Source organism: Anopheles maculipalpis, chromosome 2RL (assembly GCF_943734695.1).
Source record: "Anopheles maculipalpis chromosome 2RL, idAnoMacuDA_375_x, whole genome shotgun sequence".
In the NCBI taxonomy this organism is placed as follows: domain Eukaryota; kingdom Metazoa; phylum Arthropoda; class Insecta; order Diptera; family Culicidae; genus Anopheles; species Anopheles maculipalpis.
The window spans coordinates 79923935-79946463 of record NC_064871.1 but is presented as its reverse complement, the minus strand read 5'-3'; the positions used below and the strand labels follow the sequence as shown (position 1 = coordinate 79946463).

The window sequence follows — 22529 nt, the reverse complement described above, 5'->3', positions numbered from 1 at the left end:
AATTGCAATTTAATTGAGCGCACGTGGAGCATGCTGATTACACGAAAGGCTCGGGAGTGCTCCTGGCATCGGGAAGAAGTCCCTTTTCTTGTGAGTATTTCTGGTTCTGTTTGGTTTGCTCTTTGTGCTACTAGCTCGAAGCATTTTCGATCGAAAAGAAGGAATGACAAGACAAGCGTGGACGGTGGTAGTAAGTTTTTTAACGCTTAAAGCTTGAAGCTTCACTATCTTCGACGTCCAAAAGTCATAAGACTTATAAAATACAACCATCAGACACAGCTATTGGATGAGATAAAGCGGTATTTATTCTACTAATTGGCTTAAAGTACATCTGCACATCGGTGTTAGCTTTTTGAAAGCTCCATTCTAGTTTTCTTGTAGTTGCATCAGGACTGCAACTGCAAGAAAAAAGCCATACTAGAATAAAAACCTAGGATGCTCCCCTACGTACCGAATTACGATCTGAAACTGCCAAGAAACACAAAGTAAAATCGAAATGCATCCAACGTCTTGCTCACTCGAAACAAACGGAGCGCCATCGCCTAACTTGTCAGCAGTAGTTGGCGGCAGTAGCAGGTCGCTGACGCCTCCGACCTAGCTTGATACTGCTGCTGCTGCTGCTCGTGACACGGAAATTGATTACAAAACCCCCAAGAGCGAACCGACGTTCGCGGCCGGTGACGTCGGTTGCTTCTTCAAACTATCGAACGCAAAGAGGAAATTAATCGAAACGGGAACGAAGCCACACAGCAGCAAGGTTTTTGAAGCCGATCACCCGCCAGGAACCTGCCACATCTCTCGTGCTGCCAGAAAAGCTATTTCTCGTGCTTCGGTTTTATGGGACGAACTTTCTTGCAACTTTCCCCACTCCAGTGCCATCGATAATTGACAATCGATTTCTTTGTGCCTCTTCTTACCATCTTTATCATCTTTACCAGGCTGGTAGTGAAGAAAAGAAGCTTCTGTCCCATTGGGCGAATCGCGTTTTTTTTCCTTCTCCATCTTGAGTTGCGTTTAGCACGCGATAGTGTTAAATGAAAAATTGTCATCACTTCTTCATCGGGTCATTTGGATGGGTTGACTCGCTTCGCTGTGCATTCTTCGCCAAGTTCATCGTTTAGATGTAGAATTAAGGTCCAATAAATTTTCTCCCCCGTAAGAGTGATGTTAATTTCAAGAATTCGAAGGTACGGTGAGAACTAAGCTCTTTTCCTTTCGTGCTTTGGTAATGTATTGATTATTCTTCTGTTATTGTAACATTCTTGTTAAAATTGAAAGCGCCCGCAGGAACAGTGCTTCGAGCCAAACCAACTTCATTTCGTGCTATCGTGTTTCGACCGATCGATCACCGCTGATAATTAGTGCAAAATGGAAGCCACTTTTCTTCGTTTTTTTGCGAACGCGACCGAGACAGAGCCAACTACGAAGCCTCAGTTACTGCCAATGATTGGCTGCCATTGCGTCGGCAGCACCATTGCGTGGAAGCAATTACCGCAGTGAAGACTCGGTGCCGAGATAAATATCGAAGCACCTTGAGAATGGGAGCTGAAGCACATTTTTCACTTGCATCGATTGTTCCCATGCGGGAAGTTTTTTCTTGCCGCAAAAACGACCACTATGACGATGATGATGAGGAGCGGGATGATGTTGATTATGGTGCGAACGACGCAATCACCCGTCTAATCCTCCAGAGGCTCAATGGCCTTTCTCAGCAATTTCCCCCGGACAATTGCACCGTCTAGTGTTGGTCGGTAGAAGACGAATCGCACCACACACACACGCAATGTCTAGCGTTTCACAATAACGCATGGATAGTCGTACTTTTCCCGCGGATGTTACTTAAATCCCTCTGGATGCATCTTCGACCTAGATTGCAGGGGCTGCACACGCCGAGATTGCACACTGTGTCACAAGCACATACACACACTCTCTCACACACATGTGTGTTACTTAATCCCGGAGCAAAGCATGGTGCATAATTTTCCCGTCCGTGCAGAGTAGCATCCGCTTCCCCGATGAAAGGTTTGCACCGAACCAGACCGATGTGGGATTAGATGGAATGGCCGGAAAACTCGCTGATTGAAAGATAATCACATACACGACGTGCCGATGGATGGAAAATTGCCGCTTTATGGATTTTAATTACGCACCGCGATTGCGTTTTGTTTGCGCTTTTCGGAATGTGCCAGAATCTACCGATTTTACCCGGCGTTAATCTTTGTCCTGCTTCCCGAAAGCCCTGGATATTGGCGTGGTACAGGCAGGGGACGTGAAAGATAAAACCGCACGCGTTCTATAAACCGCACACACGCACACTGTAACGCCGTTACCACGAAACATCCAAACACCTTTTTCGGTTACATGGTTATGTCACGCCGGTTTCGTGACGCATGTTGCGCAGTGCTACGTGCAAACATTACCGAACGCTTACTCCCCCAAAACATAAACACACATGATAGCGGTTTCGGTTTAGAGGTGGTTCGGCAGTCTAGCGATGAGTGAAAATTGTAAAACAAAGGCAAAATCAAACAACAAACCTTCAGTTTGAGGCGCCACCATATCCTTCCCCACTGATAGCCGCAGAAATAAATGAGCTCTTGATGGAGCTCCATAAATGATTGATTACATTCAATGGTTACCACGGACCCCACTCTCGCTCTCAATCTCTTCCTACCCATAGGCCATTTATCCTAATGGTATCGATTTGTTTGGACATCAGTTTTTGCTGCCTTGTTTTTTTTTTGTCGAATCTAATCGCGCTGCAGCCCGCGCCATGTCACACAGCGCTGTACACAATGTGAACAAATTATGGAAATGAGCTAGCGGCATAGAACGACACCGATTAATTATGCCCGATACGAGAGAATCTGTAGATCGAGATTCTGATTGTGTAGGTAATAATAATAGGCCATTTTGGTAGTTTTTTCGATTGATGTGTTGTGGTTGTTGGGCTGGATTGTTTTGTGTCTTTTAATATTTTATGTAATATGCGCCGAGTTGAGCTTTATTTTTGTTTGATTCAGTGTGACCGAAATCATTAGCGTAGCGATTAGCTGCTATTATCGAGACCATATTACATAGACGATTAGATTGGATTAGGTTGAAAGAGCGATAGCAGGAAAAGAAATGTTCCAAACATAATTTTAATAACAGTACATGAGATTAGTTTAGTTTAGGGGTTTTTTTTTAAATTCGATTTTTGTATATACTAATGACCTAATTAACAAAACATTTGTATCGCTAAACAAATTTTGCATTGGGCAAAGCGTAGTTTTTGCCCCTGTTTGGATATAAAATGCGAATATTACTGTTATAAAATGATTGAAAAGCGTTGAGAGCCACAAACGGTTACGGATGATCAAGATGTAGCGGCCCCATCTTCGGAGACACCCGCCGAAAGAGTGGTTGCGGTTGCGCCGCATCAGCCTGACGCACCAACGTCGAATTGCCGATATTACCGCTCAGGAACGGACAGCAACCGACACTGGGAATGTGACCAATATGTCCGGTTCCCATTTCAAACACTGTTCCATCGGAAACACTCGAGGTGCCTTCCGACTCAGCATGGTTAGCGCGTTACAGCGTTACCCCACCCGAGAAGACGTCCGTCGAAAAAACATTACATTAAAACATAGACGACGTATTGCTCCTATAACAATTGATTCAACAGTGCGAAGTACTGACCTTCGTCACTACGCTCAGCAGCTCCTTTACGGCAATGTTGGGAACAGAGGCGGATCGAGGTGTTTAGAGGACCATGACATAATGAATATTGGACTTCAACTCCAGCAGTGGGGCTTTAACAAAATCAAAATGGGGAGGGGGAGGGGGGGGGGGGGGGGAAACACACCTTAATCCGCATAATCGAAAGTGATGATCGGAGGGCACGAGGTGGAGGCGAAGGTCTCCTATCTCGTGAGGGTTCCTGATCGATGAAGCTTCTCCGTCAGGCGAAACCCCCTGGTCAGCGAGGCATCCCTGGTTATCGAGGCTACTGGCGACCACCACCTAGGCCCATAGGTGAATCGGCCACTGCATCAAACTATGCTAACGTGATTTTTTGAGCTGATGGCCAACGATGTAGCCACACGCACATTGACGTATCAAGAAGTTCCGGCATATTATCGTTTTGCAAAGTCAACATCGGTCCCGGGAAGCAGTGGATTCCCCGCGTTCATCTCACCGATATCGTGATCGGCTGCATGGTTTACTGTCCTATGTCGCAGATGGAACAGTATCGCCTTCGATTAATGTTGTGCTATCGAAAGGGTCCAACGTCATTTATAGATCTGTGGACCATTCCGCCATATAGAAGGCACTATTTGTGCTTTCAACAGACAGCCAATGCATCCGGACTTTTTGCAAGATGATGTCGGGCGGGATCGTGCAGACCAGGAAGCTGTTTTATTTCGGATGCCTTCGCAGCTGTGTCAACTGTTCGCTCTCATTATTTCTGAAGGAATGCCTCAAAATCTTTAACGCTTTTAGGACGCGTATGTGGACGATCTTTGTGAAAATTTTGTGAAAGAGGACACGTGCCGGAATGGTTGGATTGTTTGGACGATGCACAATGAACAATAGCTAAAGGATCATTACTTCTATCAGCCCCTCAACTGTTGAACAAAAATATATTACTAGTTATTTATCGTGATTTGGGTGATCGGCACCGAAAAATCCCTCCTGATTCATTGTTTTCTTCTATAAAATTTAGGATATATTCAGTCAAATCGTTCCCCAAGTTAATAATTTATTACTTCAGCACTTAAAATAAATGCAGAAAATTTCGTTAATTTGAACAATCTCTCATAAACGTTAACAATTTTCAGCTCACTTCACCATCACTGCACGCACAATTTAACGTCTATCAGGCATTGTGTCACAATCAAAATAAAGCAGCCTCTGTGTAGTGCCTCTAACCTACAAAGCAAAATTGAAACTGCTTCTCCCTTTTGAAAGACATGCCAAAATCAATATTTAAACGGTTTTCATGTGCAAACATCCTTCCATTTTCAATACGTGCGTAAGTTTCGATTTGTAACCGCGGTGGCGTTTCACATCACTTGCATTCGCCGAGCCGCACCGAAACGAGCCGGACCGGGCGATAGGCGATTTTCGTGATTGACTTTGTGCCAACTCTCGGGACTCGGTTGAATTGTTTCGTAAACATACGGCCGGACAGGTTGGAAACCACCGCAAGCATCACACCGGCGGTACCTTGTGGGTGCACTCTGGTGTAATTCTGGCCTTTTTTTTTTGTTGATGTTGCTTCCCCGAAGCTGTCTGTGAGCAACACACGCACATACCACGGGCCTTTTATCGTACGGGAAAATTAATTACAATCTCTCAGAGTGCACCGCAGGGCGAAGAATGATGCACATAGGCGCGCACCACGCTATTCATTGTGTGGAGCAGGTTGCGTGAGATGTGGCGTTTTTTTTTTTTTTGCTCTGGCACGGTGTGCCCTACTTCTCTCGATGCAGTTGTTGTCTTCGGTTCGCTTTCAATCAGACAGTCTACCGTGCTTTCTGCTCTTTCTCTTGTGCCAGAGGATGCCTTCTGGTGCCCTTATATCACAGCCACAGCCCGTTTCACTAAATGGAGACGTTCGAGATCGATCGAATGCCGGTGAAGAAGTGGCTGCACTGAAGCACACTCGAAGTCATCCACTTTGGAGCCACATTAACAAAAAAGTGGCTTAACATATGCAAAAAAGCTGGCCCCGTTAATGATACGTACGGAAAACAATGCACCATGGGATCGAATGAGGTTAAAATTCAATGTTTTAAGCTCAACTTGTGAGTACGTTTCAAAAAATCACCTGGATTCACTTCACTAAGAAAAGGTCATAACATCATCTCGGTGAACTGAATTGATAATTTAATAAAAGTGACACAGCTGCAGGATTAAAAAAGAGCATTATATTTCAAACTTTATTTCCTGTGTAAGTATATTCCATAGCATCTTCCAAGATTAATTTCCAGCAAATAATTTTGATGCTTGTATCATTTAAATTGCTTTAAAAAAAATCTAAAAAAAGTTTGTTGAAGTTTCAAGTTTCAATCCCAATGAACTTTTAGAGTTATTTTTTATTTCTGTTGGGTTTGCAACGCCCTGTCGGTCAGGAAGCAACATTAAGAATAATAAAGTGAGAATGAGAACAAGAAGGAAGAAAGTAAAAGTGCTGAAAGTTCCTACTCATTGCTCAGTCAGCCTCTAGTAAGTTAGCAATTAAAAGTAAGACCCAAAACGACTAATTTGTTGATTTTCTAAGTGATAAATGAAAACATTCTCTGAACAATTCCACATCATTTTAAACTCTGTTTATTTTTTTAATTTTGAGCCTTAGAGAAAAAATTATCTAATAATCTACTTGAACCGATTATGTCCGCAATAGGGCAAAAATACTGGGAGGAAATGCCCCACTGCATACATTGTCATCACATGCGGTGTTGACAATACGGCGCAAGCCTTCATACTTAAAATAAATTAAAAATAACTATTTTTATTGATTTATAATTGATTATGACGGTCCAGTACTGTATTGTCAACACCGCTTGTGTTGAATTAATTTAATAATCATATTTTTAAGGCTTTTCATGCTTATTATTTGCCTTATTCCAGGCATTCTCGGTTATGGTTGTGATGATGGTATAAATAAAATAAGATAAATAAATATAATATATATTTAATGGTAAAATTAAAAATAAAAACAACTTAATAATATAAAAATTTTCCTGGACCCAGTGATAAAAAAGTTTACAGTATAGTTACAATGATATATTGACATTTCAAGTCTTAGTTGTTTTAATGCCAATCTAAAAAGATGTAAAAAAAATTCCCCAAATTTTTATTTTGCTACTCCAACTGTGCAATAGGGCTGGCTGCTGGGCCAGCAATCTTCAGTGTGTGACAAAAAATAAAACTCCCTCCCCACACTGAAGATGCATTGTGTGTGTTCCATTTCGATGGAACGAGCGAGATGCGCGGTCTAAGGAACGGGCGAGAATGGCGGGCTGAGGAAGGAGAGAGAGGTGCGGGGTGAGGAGCGAACGGAAGGCTGTCCGAGTGGCATCTGTTTTGGCGACAATTGTCTGGAACGGCGGCACCCGCAATTGTTGTTCGATCTCATCGACACCGGCCAGAATTCCGCGAAACCCACCGTAGAATGCAAGCGGGCGGCTTGTGTGGTCGGACGGACCAGAGAAGCGAGGCAAGCGAGTTGCGGCTGTTCGCCGGACCACGTTAAGGGGGAACAGAGAGGGAATGAAGAGATAAGGAGAGAGTGAGAGAAGAGAGGGAATTATGAAATTTATTTGTGACCGAGTGGAGTGGGTCAGTCTGATGAAAACCGCGAATGAGTTAAGTCGCAACCAATAAAGTTGTGCGTACAGGATTACCGTGTTCAGTACATTGCGTTAGGTTATCCGCTGAGATATCACATTGGTCCTTCGAACTTCGGATATTGACCCTTTGTGCTTTGGATATCGGTAAAAATCGCATCATCATGACTCGAACGCCTCGGACGTCTCGCACTCCAACCGTAAAGCCGGCGCCACAACCCGGTTGGGTGGATGTAATTGTTGCTGTAAGGCCGCATGTGCACATGCGTGACCTTGCGTATGGCGAATTGATTCGCATAAGGGACAACATTGTGCAGGCGAAGGAAGAGGGAAAGGCGCTGACCGCGGTACAGTGCAAAGTGTTCGGGAAGAAGGCAGATAGTGCTTTAGAAGAACACAACAAACATTATGGTGAGATCATAAAACATGACGAAAGTGAAGTGCATGACGACAAGTTTAAGGAGACAGTGAAATTGCATGAGGAGGTGATGATGGAAATAGAAAGTGCATCTGAAGCCCTTGCGGCACAGTCCATTTCACCAAAAGCATTGATACCTGCTCCTAGCGTTTCGTCAGTGATTGTGAATGCTCCGCTTCCTCGGCCAATACCTTCGTTCAGTGGCAAGTATGAGGAGTGGGCGCGGTTTAAAACAATATTCAAAGATATTGTTGACAAAAGTAGTGAAGATTCGCGTATCAAGTTGTATCATCTTGAAAAGGCCTTGAGTGGTGAGGCTGCCAAGGTAATAGATGAGAAAACAATAAACGACGGTAATTATGAACGTGCGTGGCAACTGTTATCCGAACGTTATGATAACAAACGGCGTATGGTAGACTTACATATTAGTGGACTTTTGAATTTGAAAAAAGTGAATGAGGAAAGTTATGTAGGTTTGCGCGGTTTGGTTGAATCGGTTGAAAGTCACGTGGAAAATCTAAAGTATTTAGGTGAAAACTTTACCGGTCTGTCGTGTGCGATGGTGATACATTTGATAGCGAATGCGTTAGATATTGAAACAAAGAAACTATGGGAAGCGAGTGTCCCTAGAAACGAACTTCCTTGTTATGAAAAAACCTTGTGCTTCCTAAAAGAAAGAGTGTCGGTTCTAGAAAGGTGCCAAGGAAATGTTGCAGCGGGGCAAAGGGGACGTTTTGTTTCGAAAGGGCCCAGCTCAAGTGGTGTTACGCCTATGAGATCGAATGCAGCTACAACCGTGTGCAGTGTAGTTGTGTGTGAATTGTGTAAGGGTGCCCATGAAACGTTCAAGTGCTCTGAGCTGATGCGACTGCATGGAAAGGATCGGGAAAGTTTTATTAGATCGAAGCGTCTTTGCTTAATTTGCCTAAAACCGGGACATTGGCGAAATCGTTGCAAATCGCATTTGAAATGTAACAGGTGCCACAGACCACACAACACGGTATTGCATTGGGACAACGGTCCAGAACCGGTTTCAAGGGAACCCGAACAAGTGAGCGCGAGCCAGCATGTGAACAATACCGATGCGGCGGGAAGTATTGTTCTCTTGCAAACCGTCTTGCTTTACGCGGAATTACCAAACAAAGAGGTGTTGTTGTGTCGTGCGATGTTGGACAGTGGATCGCAAATCAGTTGTGTGACTGAAGCGCTTGCAACGAAATTAGGCGTAAATTTGGTAAACGTGAACGTACCGGTTAAGGGGATTGGCAACGTTGAATCTTCGGTGAAGAAAAAGTGTACTTTTACAGTGAAATCTCGGTGTAGTGATTTTGCTATGGACGTGACATGTTTTGTGTATCGTGAAATAACAGGTAGAATACCCTCTGTGTATTTCGATACGTCGAAGTGGAATTTGCCTGATAAATCGATGTTGGCCGATCCATATTTCAACAATCCAAGTTGTGTAGACATTTTATTGGGAATGGATTGTCTTTCGGAAATAATGGCATCTGGTTCAGTGAAATTGGCAAAAACACTTCCCATGATGACGGACACTCATTTCGGATGGGTGATAGGTGGACGTGTTGCGGAAATACACAAAGAGCGTGAGGTGTACACAAATGTTGTGACAAAAGAAAATTTGGAAACAATAGTGCAAAGGTTTTGGGAAGTTGAAGATGTGACAAGTGAGCGTTCCGTGAAGGTGGAAGACGAGATATGTGAAGAACATTTTGTGAAGACACATTATCGTGAATCCAGTGGCAGGTATGTTGTGCAGTTGCCTTTAAGGGAATCGATAAGCCAATTGTGTTGTTCGCGAAGTGTAGCGCTGCGTAGGTTTTATTTGTTGGAAACAAAACTGTTGAAAAATCCATCGTTACGTGAACAATATCAAGCGTTTATGAGTGAATACGAGGAGTTAGGGCATTGTAGAGTGGTTGATGAAAGTGAGGACGATGGCTCCGTGAAAAGGTGGTATCTGCCGCATCATGCTGTATTGAACCCGGCCAAGAACACTACCAAGTGCCGTGTGGTGTTCGATGCTTCGGCGAAGGTAAACGGCTTGTCTTTGAACGACGTTATGATGACCGGCCCTAAGATAAAGGTGGATCCCTGCGACAGCCCGCTACAACGAGTATTCTGGAGAGCTTCGCCGAATGAACAACTGCGTGTGCTTGAGCTTACCACGGTGACCTACGGAACGGCAGCAGCACCTTTTCTAGCAACGCGAACGTTGTTGCAGCTAGCGAGAGATGAACGAGAAGGTTTTCCCTTAGCCAGTCGCATTATTGAAGAGAATTTTTATGTCGACGATGGATTGTTTGGGGCAAATGATATCGAGACTGTCCATGCTGCACAAGTGCAACTCATTGAGGTGTTTAGAAAGGCGGGTATGACACTTCATAAATGGTCAGCGAATGATGAAAGGCTTTTGGAATCGATACCATTTGAAGATCGGGATGCTCTAACAAAAATCGGCGATTGTGAAGCTAACGAAATCATCAAAACGTTAGGTTTGATGTGGAATCCGATGAATGATGAATTTATATTTTTGACAAAGGTACCGTCTAAGGGCAGAACACCTACCAAACGAGAGGTTCTGTCTGCCATTGCAAAAATATTTGACCCATTGGGGCTTATTTCTCCAGTGGTTGTGTTGGCAAAGATTTTGATGCAAAAGCTATGGTTAGCAAAGTTGGACTGGGATGATCAAATTTCTGAGCCGTTGATAGAAGAATGGGATAATTTTTTGGAAGCATTGCCAACAGAAAATCAAGTTCGAATTCCTCGACATGTAGTAAGTACAAATGCAGTTTCATTAGAGATCCATGGATTTGCGGATGCTTCTTTGAAGGCATATGGAGCCTGCGTCTATATAAGATCAATAGAGAGGAATGGTGAAGCGCAATTGAGATTAGTGATCAGCAAATCTCGGGTTGCCCCTTTATCGAACGTGACAATTCCTAGAATGGAACTGCTTGCAGCTTCATTGCTTTGTCGTCTAGTGAAAAAAGTACTGGAAGCATTAAAGGATTTTAATTTCGAAACGATTAACTTGTGGTCGGATAGCCAAATAGTTCTGGCATGGTTGAAAAAGCCGATAGAGTGCCTGAATGTTTTTGTACGAAATCGTGTAGCCGAGATCAACGAGAACCGAGCATTCATTTGGCGTTATGTTCGGACACATCAAAACCCTGCGGATGTTATATCAAGGGGTCAATCGGCGTCGCTACTGGTTTCAAATGAGATGTGGTGGAATGGTCCGGAGTTTTTACGTACTTGTGAGATACCAAATGTTTGCATCGATGAACTAAATGATGATGAAATTCCGGAATTGCGCAACGAGGTTATCTGCAATGTTATCGTACCGCTGAAAGTTCTCCCAATTTTGGAGAAATATGAATCCTTTAGAAAGACACAAAGAATACTTGCCTACATCGTGCGGTTCAAACAAAACACAAAGCGTCGCAAGGGCGAACGCATTAATGATCCAAACCCTACTATTCCCGAATTGCGAGAATCGATGCGTTGGATCATTAGAGCAATTCAGCATCAGGATCTACCGGAAGTAGTTTCGGCCGTAAAAAATAGCAAACCGTTGCAACGTTATCAAGACCTTAACCTTTTTTTGGATGGTGAGTTACTGCGGGTAGGAGGTCGTATAAGACATGCAAATCTGGCTTTTGGAAACAAGCATCAACTTCTTCTTCCAAATCGAAATGTGATTACACATCGTTTAATTGCAACAATTCATCGTGAAAATTTGCACGTCGGGCCATCTGGAGTGATTGCGATTCTTCGTCAGCAATTTTGGGTTGTCAATGCGCGATCAACGGTTCGAATGGTTCTGCATAAATGCATTACCTGTTTCCGAAGCAAGCCAACTACTTTGGAACAACAGATGGGTGATTTTCCTAGCTACCGTGTAACAGCTGCTCCTACCTTTCAACGAGTTGGGCTTGACTTTGCTGGGCCAATTATGCTGAAATCCGGTATACGTCGTGTTGCGGCAATAAAGGGATACATATGTGTATTCGTGTGTATGGTGACTAAGGCGATCCATTTGGAAGCAGTGGAGGACTTATCAACTGGTGCCTTTCTCTCAGCTTTGAGACGATTTGTATCAAGAAGAGGAATACCTGAAGAAATCTTCAGTGATAATGCGACAAATTTTGTCGGAGCAAAAAATGAACTACGAGAGCTGTATGAGATGTTTAGGAAGGAGGCGACAGGCCAAGGCATTTTCCAGTATTGCCAAGAAAAGGAGATCGTATGGAAAATGATACCCCCTGGTGCCCCTCACTTTGGAGGAATCTGGGAGGCAGGGGTCAAGAGTGTTAAGAGTGTACTGAAGAAGATTTATAAATCTGCATCTCTAACAATAACTGATTTTAGCACGCTTCTATGCCAAATTGAAGCCATCTTAAACTCAAGGCCATTGTATGCTCACTCAAATGATCCTAACGATTTGGAATGCCTTACTCCAGCTCATTTTACAATTGATCGTCCCTTGATTGGAGTTGCAGAACCATCCTATTTAGATATGCCTGAAGGTCGCTTGAATAAATGGCAGAGAATCCAACAACTGCGGCAGCAATTCTGGAATAGATGGCAAAGGGAGTATTTGTGCGAACTGCAAACTAGATACAAGTGGACCAAAATAAAGGACAACGTAAAGGAGGGAGCATTGGTTCTAATAAAGGAGGATAATACGCCCCCGCAATTGTGGAAGCTGGGACGCATTGCAAGGGTGTTCCCGGGCGAGGACGGATTGATCCGGGTAGTGGATGTGAAGACAAGGAGTGGTGAGTTTAAACGTCCTGTTCATAAATTAGCTCTTCTTCCAGTTATAGATCCGTAGCATCAACCTGGCCGGGAGGATGTTCCATTTCGATGGAACGAGCGAGATGCGCGGTCTAAGGAACGGGCGAGAATGGCGGGCTGAGGAAGGAGAGAGAGGTGCGGGGTGAGGAGCGAACGGAAGGCTGTCCGAGTGGCATCTGTTTTGGCGACAATTGTCTGGAACGGCGGCACCCGCAATTGTTGTTCGATCTCATCGACACCGGCCAGAATTCCGCGAAACCCACCGTAGAATGCAAGCGGGCGGCTTGTGTGGTCGGACGGACCAGAGAAGCGAGGCAAGCGAGTTGCGGCTGTTCGCCGGACCACGTTAAGGGGGAACAGAGAGGGAATGAAGAGATAAGGAGAGAGTGAGAGAAGAGAGGGAATTATGAAATTTATTTGTGACCGAGTGGAGTGGGTCAGTCTGATGAAAACCGCGAATGAGTTAAGTCGCAACCAATAAAGTTGTGCGTACAGGATTACCGTGTTCAGTACATTGCGTTAGGTTATCCGCTGAGATATCACAGTGTGCATTGTGTTTTCTTAAGTTCGTAGTTCGTAATGAGACACGCGTGAAGTGCTGGGATGTAGTAGCTTGCGTAAGTAAGTTTTCGATACGCCCGCTCCCAAACAAAAGGTTGCTCCGCATCCAATGAGAAGCGAAGTGAATAAATATTTCGTCGTCTTCGACACGACTGACAGAGGTCGTCCGAAAGGTCACTTTTGGAAATCGGTCCTTAATGTCCGGTGAAGTGCTTCGCGATCGTTTATCTTGTAATGAAGATGGTAGTTTAAGCCGGGCAAGGTACTTACCGTGATTGGCACATCGTACGCAACGTCACACGTGTCCAGTTTGCGCTTGAATCGAAGGACAGTGTGCGTTTGGTTTTCGTAGCCGAGCAGAAGTACGTAGTCCTGCGAGGAGTCGACCACCGGTTCACCATTACCGTGCTTCTTCACGTGTCGGTCCTGTAATTGAAAGAAGGAAAAAAAAGCAGAGAATATTTCTTGTTAGTATTTGGTGGACTTGTGACACGGAAACGGAGGGTGAAAGACTAGATGGTTCTATTCCTGCCCATTTTCCCCTTGAAGATACATATCATTAAGCTTGTGCAACACACCATTACACCGGTACACCTGTTTCGGTGGTTCTGGGATAGCGAACGTCCAAAATAGCATCATTATTTCCATCGCCACTTGAAATAATGGCGAGTAAACAGTGGCAAGTACGGCACACCATCCGCGGAAGGGAAACACACAAATTAATGATTAATGTGCTTTGTGGTTGCTTCGAACAGGGGAAGCTTCCGAAACAAACTCTGAGTCACGCCAAACACGCTCACTTACGGTGCCTCATGTTCGTTTCCGGACCTGGGGTTGTATTCCATTTTTGTTTCGCCCGTCTCTTAATCAATAAAGTACGCTTGGAAAAAGTTTTGGAGACATACAACCACAAAAAAATCGGCTCTGGGTGAAGTTCCCGGGTGCCTCATCTGCATTTCAAATCGCACGCACCCGTGTGTTCCTGGTAGATTTGTTAGCGCGCTGTAGAAGAACACACAAGGGGATAGTGGCCTCTGTTTCACCCTCGCCAGACGACATGCACCGACCATAATTATCGATACGGTATAAGGGTCGAGTGTTGAATGTTTATGCTCTCTGGCTGGGTATTTTTGCCCGCCACTTTGTGTGCTCGAGTCAATGCTGACCGGGTTTGGGGTCCGTTGAACGACCTTCTTGTGGTCGATTTGGTGGAGTTGACTCGGGTACGCCTTCATCTTCTGCAACTCATTAAAATAACAACGCCGATCGCAACACTCGGTGCCACCAACACTCGCCGGGCTAACCGTAATCGGGCAAGAAGGAATGGAAGTGCGAACTTGCTACCACCGCTCGTCATTGAATGCTCAAGCGCTCGCAGCTATTGTCTCGTCCAGACGCGAGATACTCGCAAGAGGAGACGAAGAGTCGAACGATTGAATCGCAAAAAAAAAAAAAACTGAACAAACGGGCAAGCAAAATACACTCTTGAACGTAAATTGAACAGCGGTAAAAAAGTTCACAATTATTCTTGTACAGTGAGAGGATCATTTTTAGGTGCATATCAATTTTTGAATATTCATTGTCGTCTATTGGTGATGATGATTTATCATGATCAGTGCAAAACATGATAAAAGACATGGTTACAGCAGCATCAAGAGAATCCCTAACTACAAGAAATATTTTACTTAATTGAATATCACTAGAATATTGGAAAAGCGTCCGATTTCGCTTCAGTAATATTAGAAATGGGCCGTATGCTATGTAGAATTGTTACTTTTTTGCAAGAACTGACTCTCCGGATGTGTAGATTTTCCATAAACTGGTCTGTTATTAGATCGATAAGCTATAAAGAGATATATTCCGAACCCTCCCAAAATCAAATCCATCCACTAAGAGGTGGATTTCTTTGTTTTGTGTTGTCTTGTACGTCAAATTGGAATAAAATTGATTCGAGAAGCCATATCGAACTTTGATTTTATTTTAACAAGAATAAAATTTTGCGCTTTTGCCGTCGGCTTTTGCGATCGTCACACTGGAGGACCGGAATTCAAATCCTTTTCGGACCGTTTCTCCTGTAGTGAGGACTGACTATTCAGCTCCGTGATATCAAAAGTTTGAAAACCATTCGATGGCCGACATGACCAGAGGGAGTGGTATTTTAGACAACAAAAAGAAGACGATAGATGTCTCAAGAAATATTTTATTTTCACTAACAGAAGAAACGAGTTTGAAGATCAAGTTTCACCTAAAACTTTTTTAGATCTTTGTGATCATAGTGAACACAATTTTCGTTTAAATGATGGAAAATATTTCTGTTTAAGACACGATAAGGACACATAAAAACGATAATTAAGCCAAAAATATTCCAACCCCTGTAAACACTATCAGAACGTACAGTGTTGCTACGCGTGTTTTAGTCTTTCCGTTCGCACGCATTCGCTGTGCAGTGGCAAAGCAACGGTAGCAGTGGTTGAAAAATTAAAATCAGTGCGTCTGTGACTTTTAACTGACCCCATCCAGTAAGGTGACTGTTGGCTTACAAGCACTCCAAACGGATCGGACGAGCGTTCCCTGATTGACCGCAATTATTCAATTACGCCGCTGATGTACGTACGGTTGGAATGCGTTGCGCCGTTTCGTATGGCAGTTGGGCAAAAAGTGAACGACAAATAAAAAAAAGGTCATGAATCAGCATGATGCTGGACGCCGGAAGCCGCGCGACACAAGATTAAGACCCCCGAGTACAATCGAACGGTCGATATTGTGTTCCGATATTCATTAGTCACGTCTCGTGCGGTGCGGATGCTTTTTGGGAGTGTAAACTGGCGAAAAAAAAGGGAAGCATGATGATGGGGTAGATGCTGTTTGGTGATGCAGTTGTAGCTTTAATTAAAATCCGCATCCAACTACAACGAGAGAAGGGGAATCGAAGAAGCACAACAGCAAAAACAATCGTCTCAAAATATAGACACACTGACTGTCCGAAAGCAATCGTGGCGTTTTGGCGTGGCGTAACAACGTCTCACATACGTAAAATCTGCCCCGCATGAAAGGAGCTTAAAATGTGTTCTTCAACAACTTTCATCAGCAGTTTTTCCAATTCCCTAGTGAAAGTTCTCGCGCAACGTTTCAACCGTATCCGATCACATTCGTAGAACAGCTTCTAACACATAACCGAACGAGTGATTCGTTCGTTTCCGTTTGCGAAATTACTACTTTCAGACAGAGCCAGCAGTAGAGGCTACACGCTTCCGCGCTTTTGTTCCGTGAGCGTGCAGCGAACGAATTGTCGATGAAGCCATAATTAAAACCAACCAATTAGCCGTTTAGTTCCTACCGTTGTTGGGGAATGTTCATTAGGAATCCGATAGGGGTGTGTTGCTATCGGGTTCGAATTTAGGCCGAATGAAGAGATTATGCGCAAGGAAATCGCTATGTTACAGCGCGTGTGTCTGTTGGGAATTATAAATTACAGTGCTGCTCCATTGCTATTGCTAGCGATCGGAGCAAAAATCAGTGCATTATTATGAAAGACACGTTTCGTAATAACGCTGATGGCAATAAATGTAAACATAGAATTGACATTGTCATACATTTTTGTTATTTGATAGGCATATTAATCGCTGGGTGGACCGGTGGTTTGGTGACAGCTGCCCTGGTCTTCAAACGGCAAGACCGGGGTTCAAATCCCATCCGGATCGTCGCCTCGTAGACGAGATAGGACTTGACTATCTATCCAACTACGTGGTATCAGCAAGTCTAGTAAGCCATCAGAAGGCCGGCGTGATCTTAGAGGTCGTTAAGCCACGAAAAAGAAGAAGAAGAAAACTCATGGGAGCGGCTCCACACCAGCCCAGCGCTGCCAGCTGATTTGTTACATTACAGTTGTTAGAATGCACTGACGACTTCCGTTCAAGGATTGAAGGGTTCAGTTCGTCATCCTTAGAAACAATATTAGAAAAAGTTTTCAATGACCTCACTGTCTTGTGGAGTCCTATATCAAATTTCCAAAACTTTTACCGATTCGCGTCGTCACAAGACCTTTTTATTACAGTATTTTGAAGTCTTTCCTGTCAAGTATGGTTGATTTAAAGTAGAACTTTAAGTAACAGTAACAAATTTTAGTAATGGTTGAGGAAAATGGAATTTGCAGATACTAATACTGACAACATTTATCTGAGAAATACTGATTGCTTGAGAACGTCAACAAATCATCACATCAGGACTGTTGAAATAGAACGCTTTTATGATGAAACATTACATTACAATTACAAAAATGTTGTTCAAATTCATGGATTTGAAGCATCCAACTTGATTATTTGAAGAACAGAAAGGATAATTTAGAGCGTGAATTTTTATAAATATTTTCGTCAGTGTTTTGAACGTTCATAAAAATATAAAATGCACATTCTCGCTCATTGTACAATAATTATGTGATACTTGAAAATGTAAAAAAAATTGTTAAAAACTATTATTTTCCCACGAGTTTGCTTCAACTCAGTTTTGTCGCTTCATTCGTGCTTACAAATGTCATTTTTTTCGAATAAAAACATAAACCAGGCACTTTTTATGCTTATCTGCTGCACAATAAAATTTAACGTTTAATATTTCGTTCCTCCCATCACAACACATCTCACGTATGTTTGTGTCATGAATTTCACCGCACAAAAAAAAAACCCATGACGTGTGCTTGTGTTCAGCAATCCATGAATAAAAGTCCATGTAAAGAACAGAACACGCCCAACCAAATGGCAAACAGATGGCAAACAGTGTCGCGGAAGTGATACTAATACACGTTTCCTCTCCTCTCTTCGCGGCTATCATCGGGGTATCATTCAACACGATTCCCTTTTTTGGGTCGTCGGCTCTTCAAGCACATCCTCACAAAAATCGATCAATATGCGTGAGTGCGCCGTTCCCGGTGCGATCCTGAAGGACGTTTGCAGCTTCTAGACTGGTGCTGCTAGACGACATTTCTTACACCGCCACCGCAGTGACGGTCCACTTCCGTTTCCTTTTGTGTGCGATTGAGTGTGGCACGGCAAACTTCCGGGAGATGGTTGGGAAGATTGCGTTACACTACACGGTGCACATTACTCGCACCTCATATTGTCGGCCACCGGCGCGCCCGTCGACTGAGGAAATGCTCGGAAATGCCAGCGAAGGACGGAATGTTCCAACCTGCCAGCCATCCGACGGTCTCAATTACCGGGAATACATGTACTAGCGATCCATCTGATACGCTTCCCGCACAGTGTCAATGGGGAAAAAGGTCGCCCGACTGCCGGGCGAAAAAATTCGATTCACCCGGTCCATTTGCCCTGCTCCATCATCACCCCGGCAGGATGACAAGCATCAGCATCATCATCACCATCGCCCTGCCACCGGATGGTATGGTGTTGATGTCGTTTCGGTTCCCGGAAAAATCCATGGCGGCCCTGCTGCTGATTTCCATTAGGAGAGGAGCTGGAAAAATTCCTGAACGCGCGCGACGCCGCGTTCACGCGAGAATGGGAAAATTGTGCAGGAAATTGAATTTTATCGCACAATAATATGATTTCGATTTCACAAACCCGTGTTGCTGCTGCTTTGAGGTGTTTGAGGCGATGGCACAAAAAAAAAAACTGCGTCCCAACTGTGCGCCACTGCGCAAATTCCAAAGTGTGATAAATAAGAAAGTCAGTGTTGCAAATCGCGAACCTCCCTGCAGAAGAAGTCTCCAAACTCCTCCACTCCAAACACAAGGACAGGAACACATCCGGAAATTCGATTCGCGATACGCCACTGAGTGTGCGCCCGCGATGATGGTGGTAATTGAATTGATTTAAACATTGCCGTGCGGCAACGTATAAAAACAACGCCAATATGTCGCTGGTGGCTGGGGTGCTGTCGAGTAAGAAATTAAAACGCGTTTGCATTTTTTGCATTCTTTCAAGTACGAGAAAGAAATTTGTGTCGGCTCTATGTATGCGCGAATAATTAATGAGCTACCTACAGTGTCGTCACAACAACCAAAAAAAAAAAAAACCTCTCCAAGCGCCTCCCGTTCAATGATAAATATGCAAATCGTGTGCCAAACGCGTCGAGGGTAGAAAAATGGTAAAAGGCACAAAGTTTATGCATGCAGATTAAATTCAACAACGAAATCAACAACAATTGGCTTGAGTTGAGGGGGTAGCAACGTAACGGGGAGGGTACCGATTGTTTCGTTATTAAATTACGCCGTCAGATTGTTTCCGCGAAACCAATGGTAATGATTTCTGTTTGGAGGAGAAATAAGATGGCACACCCCAAAGGACATTGATTTAAAAGATAAGCACAGTAAGTATGGTGTGAACAGGAAAGAAAGCTTTAATATCATGGATTTAGAAGGATTTTTGATGGATTTTTTAAATTTCATCAATTTAAAGATTTAAAGGCAATTGAAAGAAAACAAAATTAGTAAGTCAAAATTATTCTCTTTCAGGATGCTGGAGTAAGCGCTGGGTGATGCTTACGGTAGGGAAAAATATTCGAAAGGAAACTAAATATAAATAAATATAAAACAATCTGACAACCTGAATTAATTCCGGTGGTTCGATGAAAATATTTTATTTTATTTATTTATTATTACACAAAGTCATCTAGCCTTTTGTGCCCTACATAACATTCCTAATTTAACGTAATTGACAAGAAGAACAATCAAGAAACGAAAAAAAAACTTTTTTTAAAATACCTTTGCCTTAAAAACCATAAATGCAAGACAGTAAAACATGGATTAAATTATATCAATTGGTACTTTAAGATTATTAATGCTAAAGTTGAGATTGACTGCGTTAGATAGAGTAACGTATGACGCTATAATTTTTGATAGAGGATCGTTTGGAGCAAGTTCGGTGGAGCTACATACGGCTAAATAGTGATCTTACTCTAAGAATTCTACTAGGAGCCTGGAATTTTATACTTTTAAGAATGTAAGGGACGTTAATAAAACCGCTGAGACCGCTATTTTAGCATGACGGCTTATCACGACTTATTGTCAAGGTTCGATGGTTCGATGAAAATACTACAAGACGAAACAGAATAAATATGTATTTCTGAGCAAAAACTAAAATATTTTTACAATAAATGAATGCCTGCAAATTTTAAGAATTTTGTTAATTACTGCGCCGTTTTGTACTCGAACACGCCCCCAAAGATGGTCCGGAGGATGCGACACTCAAACACGCCAAGAACGTTTGCATCCTCCGCTCGGATGGTCTAAGACTCATGGCCATATAGGACCACCGGGCGAATTAGTGTGCGATATATCTCACATTTCGTGCGGTCTCGAAGACTTCTGGATCTCAGCAGACGATGAAGGCCGTAGTAGGCACGATTCCCCTGAACAGTGCGTCTCCGGATTTCGCTGCTGACATTGTTATCCGAAGTTACGACAGTCCTAAGATAGCAGAACTCCTCTACCACTTCGAGGATGCTGTCGTCGACTAACACGCTGCTTCCCACACGGGCTCTATTACGACTATCGACAATTTATAAACTTTTATATATAATATAAAGTAATATATAAGTAAAATAACAAATACCGAAGTTCTACGAGAAAACAGACTCAGAAACTCATTTGAAATGATTGATCATTATCAACATAGGAAATAATCTACATCGTACAATGTATTAATCAGTTGAGGGTGACGATCTCGAAGTGGAAGAGGAGTTCTGTTAACTTTTGGCACGATCGTAACTTCGAACAGCAGCGTAAGCAACTAATGCCGAAAGCTCGTTCTTCAGACAGCCAGGACGTTGTCTCCGGACACGAGTCCTGGACTATGTAGACTAAAAACCACACCATTTTGGAACGGCGGGTGCTAAGAACTATATTTAATGGTATGAGTAAGTAAGACGTGTGGCAATGGAGAATCAACTACGAGTGAATTGATGAGCGGTGCTTATACTCTGACCGTAGTCAAAGCCACAAGGATACGCTGATCAGGGTACGTGATAAAAGTTGGAGGACTCATCCCTCATCAGGAAGGTACTCGTGAGCGACTTGTTCGGAATGAGGCATAGAAGAGCACAGGGAACTAGTTGACTGCATCAGGCAGATGTGTACCTGGTGGGAATCGAATACTGCCTTAGATGGAGGACTTAAACCCTAGACCGAGTTTTGTAGAATATGCAAAATTGATGCTAGTACCAATCAAACCCTAAAGCATCCTATTTTTTAGATTTTAAAAAACGACAGCTACTACTACTTTTTCTCATATGAGAATAAGTAAATAAATTATGGCAGATCTTCAAAAAAATGACGCATAAATGAATTAAAGTAACTGGAAAAATGCCAGACTCAAAATAACTCACGCAATTAACCGGAAAAAGCAATTATTACGGAAAATATCTTCCCTAAAATCCCACTTCTAGAAAAGAATGGTCTAATTGAAGAGAACATGTAATTTAAAACACCCTCGTAAGCGTTAACCAGAAACCTCTGGTGCCGTTACTTTTTGGCGTCTTATGACATTGAAAAGTACAATTATCGACTAACACCCTTCACTCTATATGCGTTTTTGTAGATCATTAAAACTAGAACACGCACCCACTATGTCACTTTTCTTGCCGCTATTCTACACACGCAGGGAAAAACACATCCATAATCAAACCAATTAAAGATACTGCACACTGTCCGATCCGAACATAATAACCACCTTCGACCGAAAAAAGCGAATGTCGGTCCAGAACTAAACATTCTGCCAACCTCCAAAACCAGAACCCCTTTTTCCCCGTTTCACAATCGCTCCCCACACTGGCACATTGTCACAAGGCGGGTGTGCATTTGCGTGTTCGCGTGCCCGAACGCACCCTGCAACCACTCGCGCTGGAAATTATGACAGGCCTCGTGGTGATGGACAGCGAATGAAAAGGCAGGCGGGATAATTTCGGGAACCCGTGCAACACGGCCGTAGAATGGACATAAAATGTTTTGAAAACAATTTTCATCGCTCACGCGCAAATCGCAGCATGCGGATTCCAGGCTGATTCCCTGGAGAAGCACAACACTGCCGAATGGGAAACGGCTAGGAAAAATAAACACTTCTGTGATCTGTGAGTACCCGAACACGCGCGATAGGTTGCGCCTGGTCGTGCCCGTGTATTATTTTCGTGTTTTTTCGGGCGTCACCGGTGGGCCACGCAAGCAAGGGTTTCATTCTTCTCGCTCAGCTCCACCAACACCTTTTTGTATCTTTAACCACCCGCGTACTCCATCGGCAAAGATCTGGTCCACACGTAACGGGGAGCAGTGTAGGAGAAGTAGCAGAGGAAGTAGAAGTAAAAAAACATCCTCCGGGAATAAAAGGGTGATTTCGCTCCAAGTCCATCTCCGAAAAGGGAGCTGATCTAGTTCTTCTTTC

General features: G+C 43.4%; 1 protein-coding gene across 1 annotated transcript in view; it reads right to left on the bottom strand.

The window, feature by feature from the left end:
• Positions 1-22529, bottom strand: part of LOC126567946 (MOXD1 homolog 2-like) — an 85577-nt gene that overhangs the window by 21106 nt on the left and 41942 nt on the right. The window contains exon 2 of the mRNA XM_050224323.1: positions 13414-13569. Coding sequence (XP_050080280.1) covers positions 13414-13569 — 156 coding nt within the window. The remainder of the gene's footprint in view (positions 1-13413; positions 13570-22529) is intronic.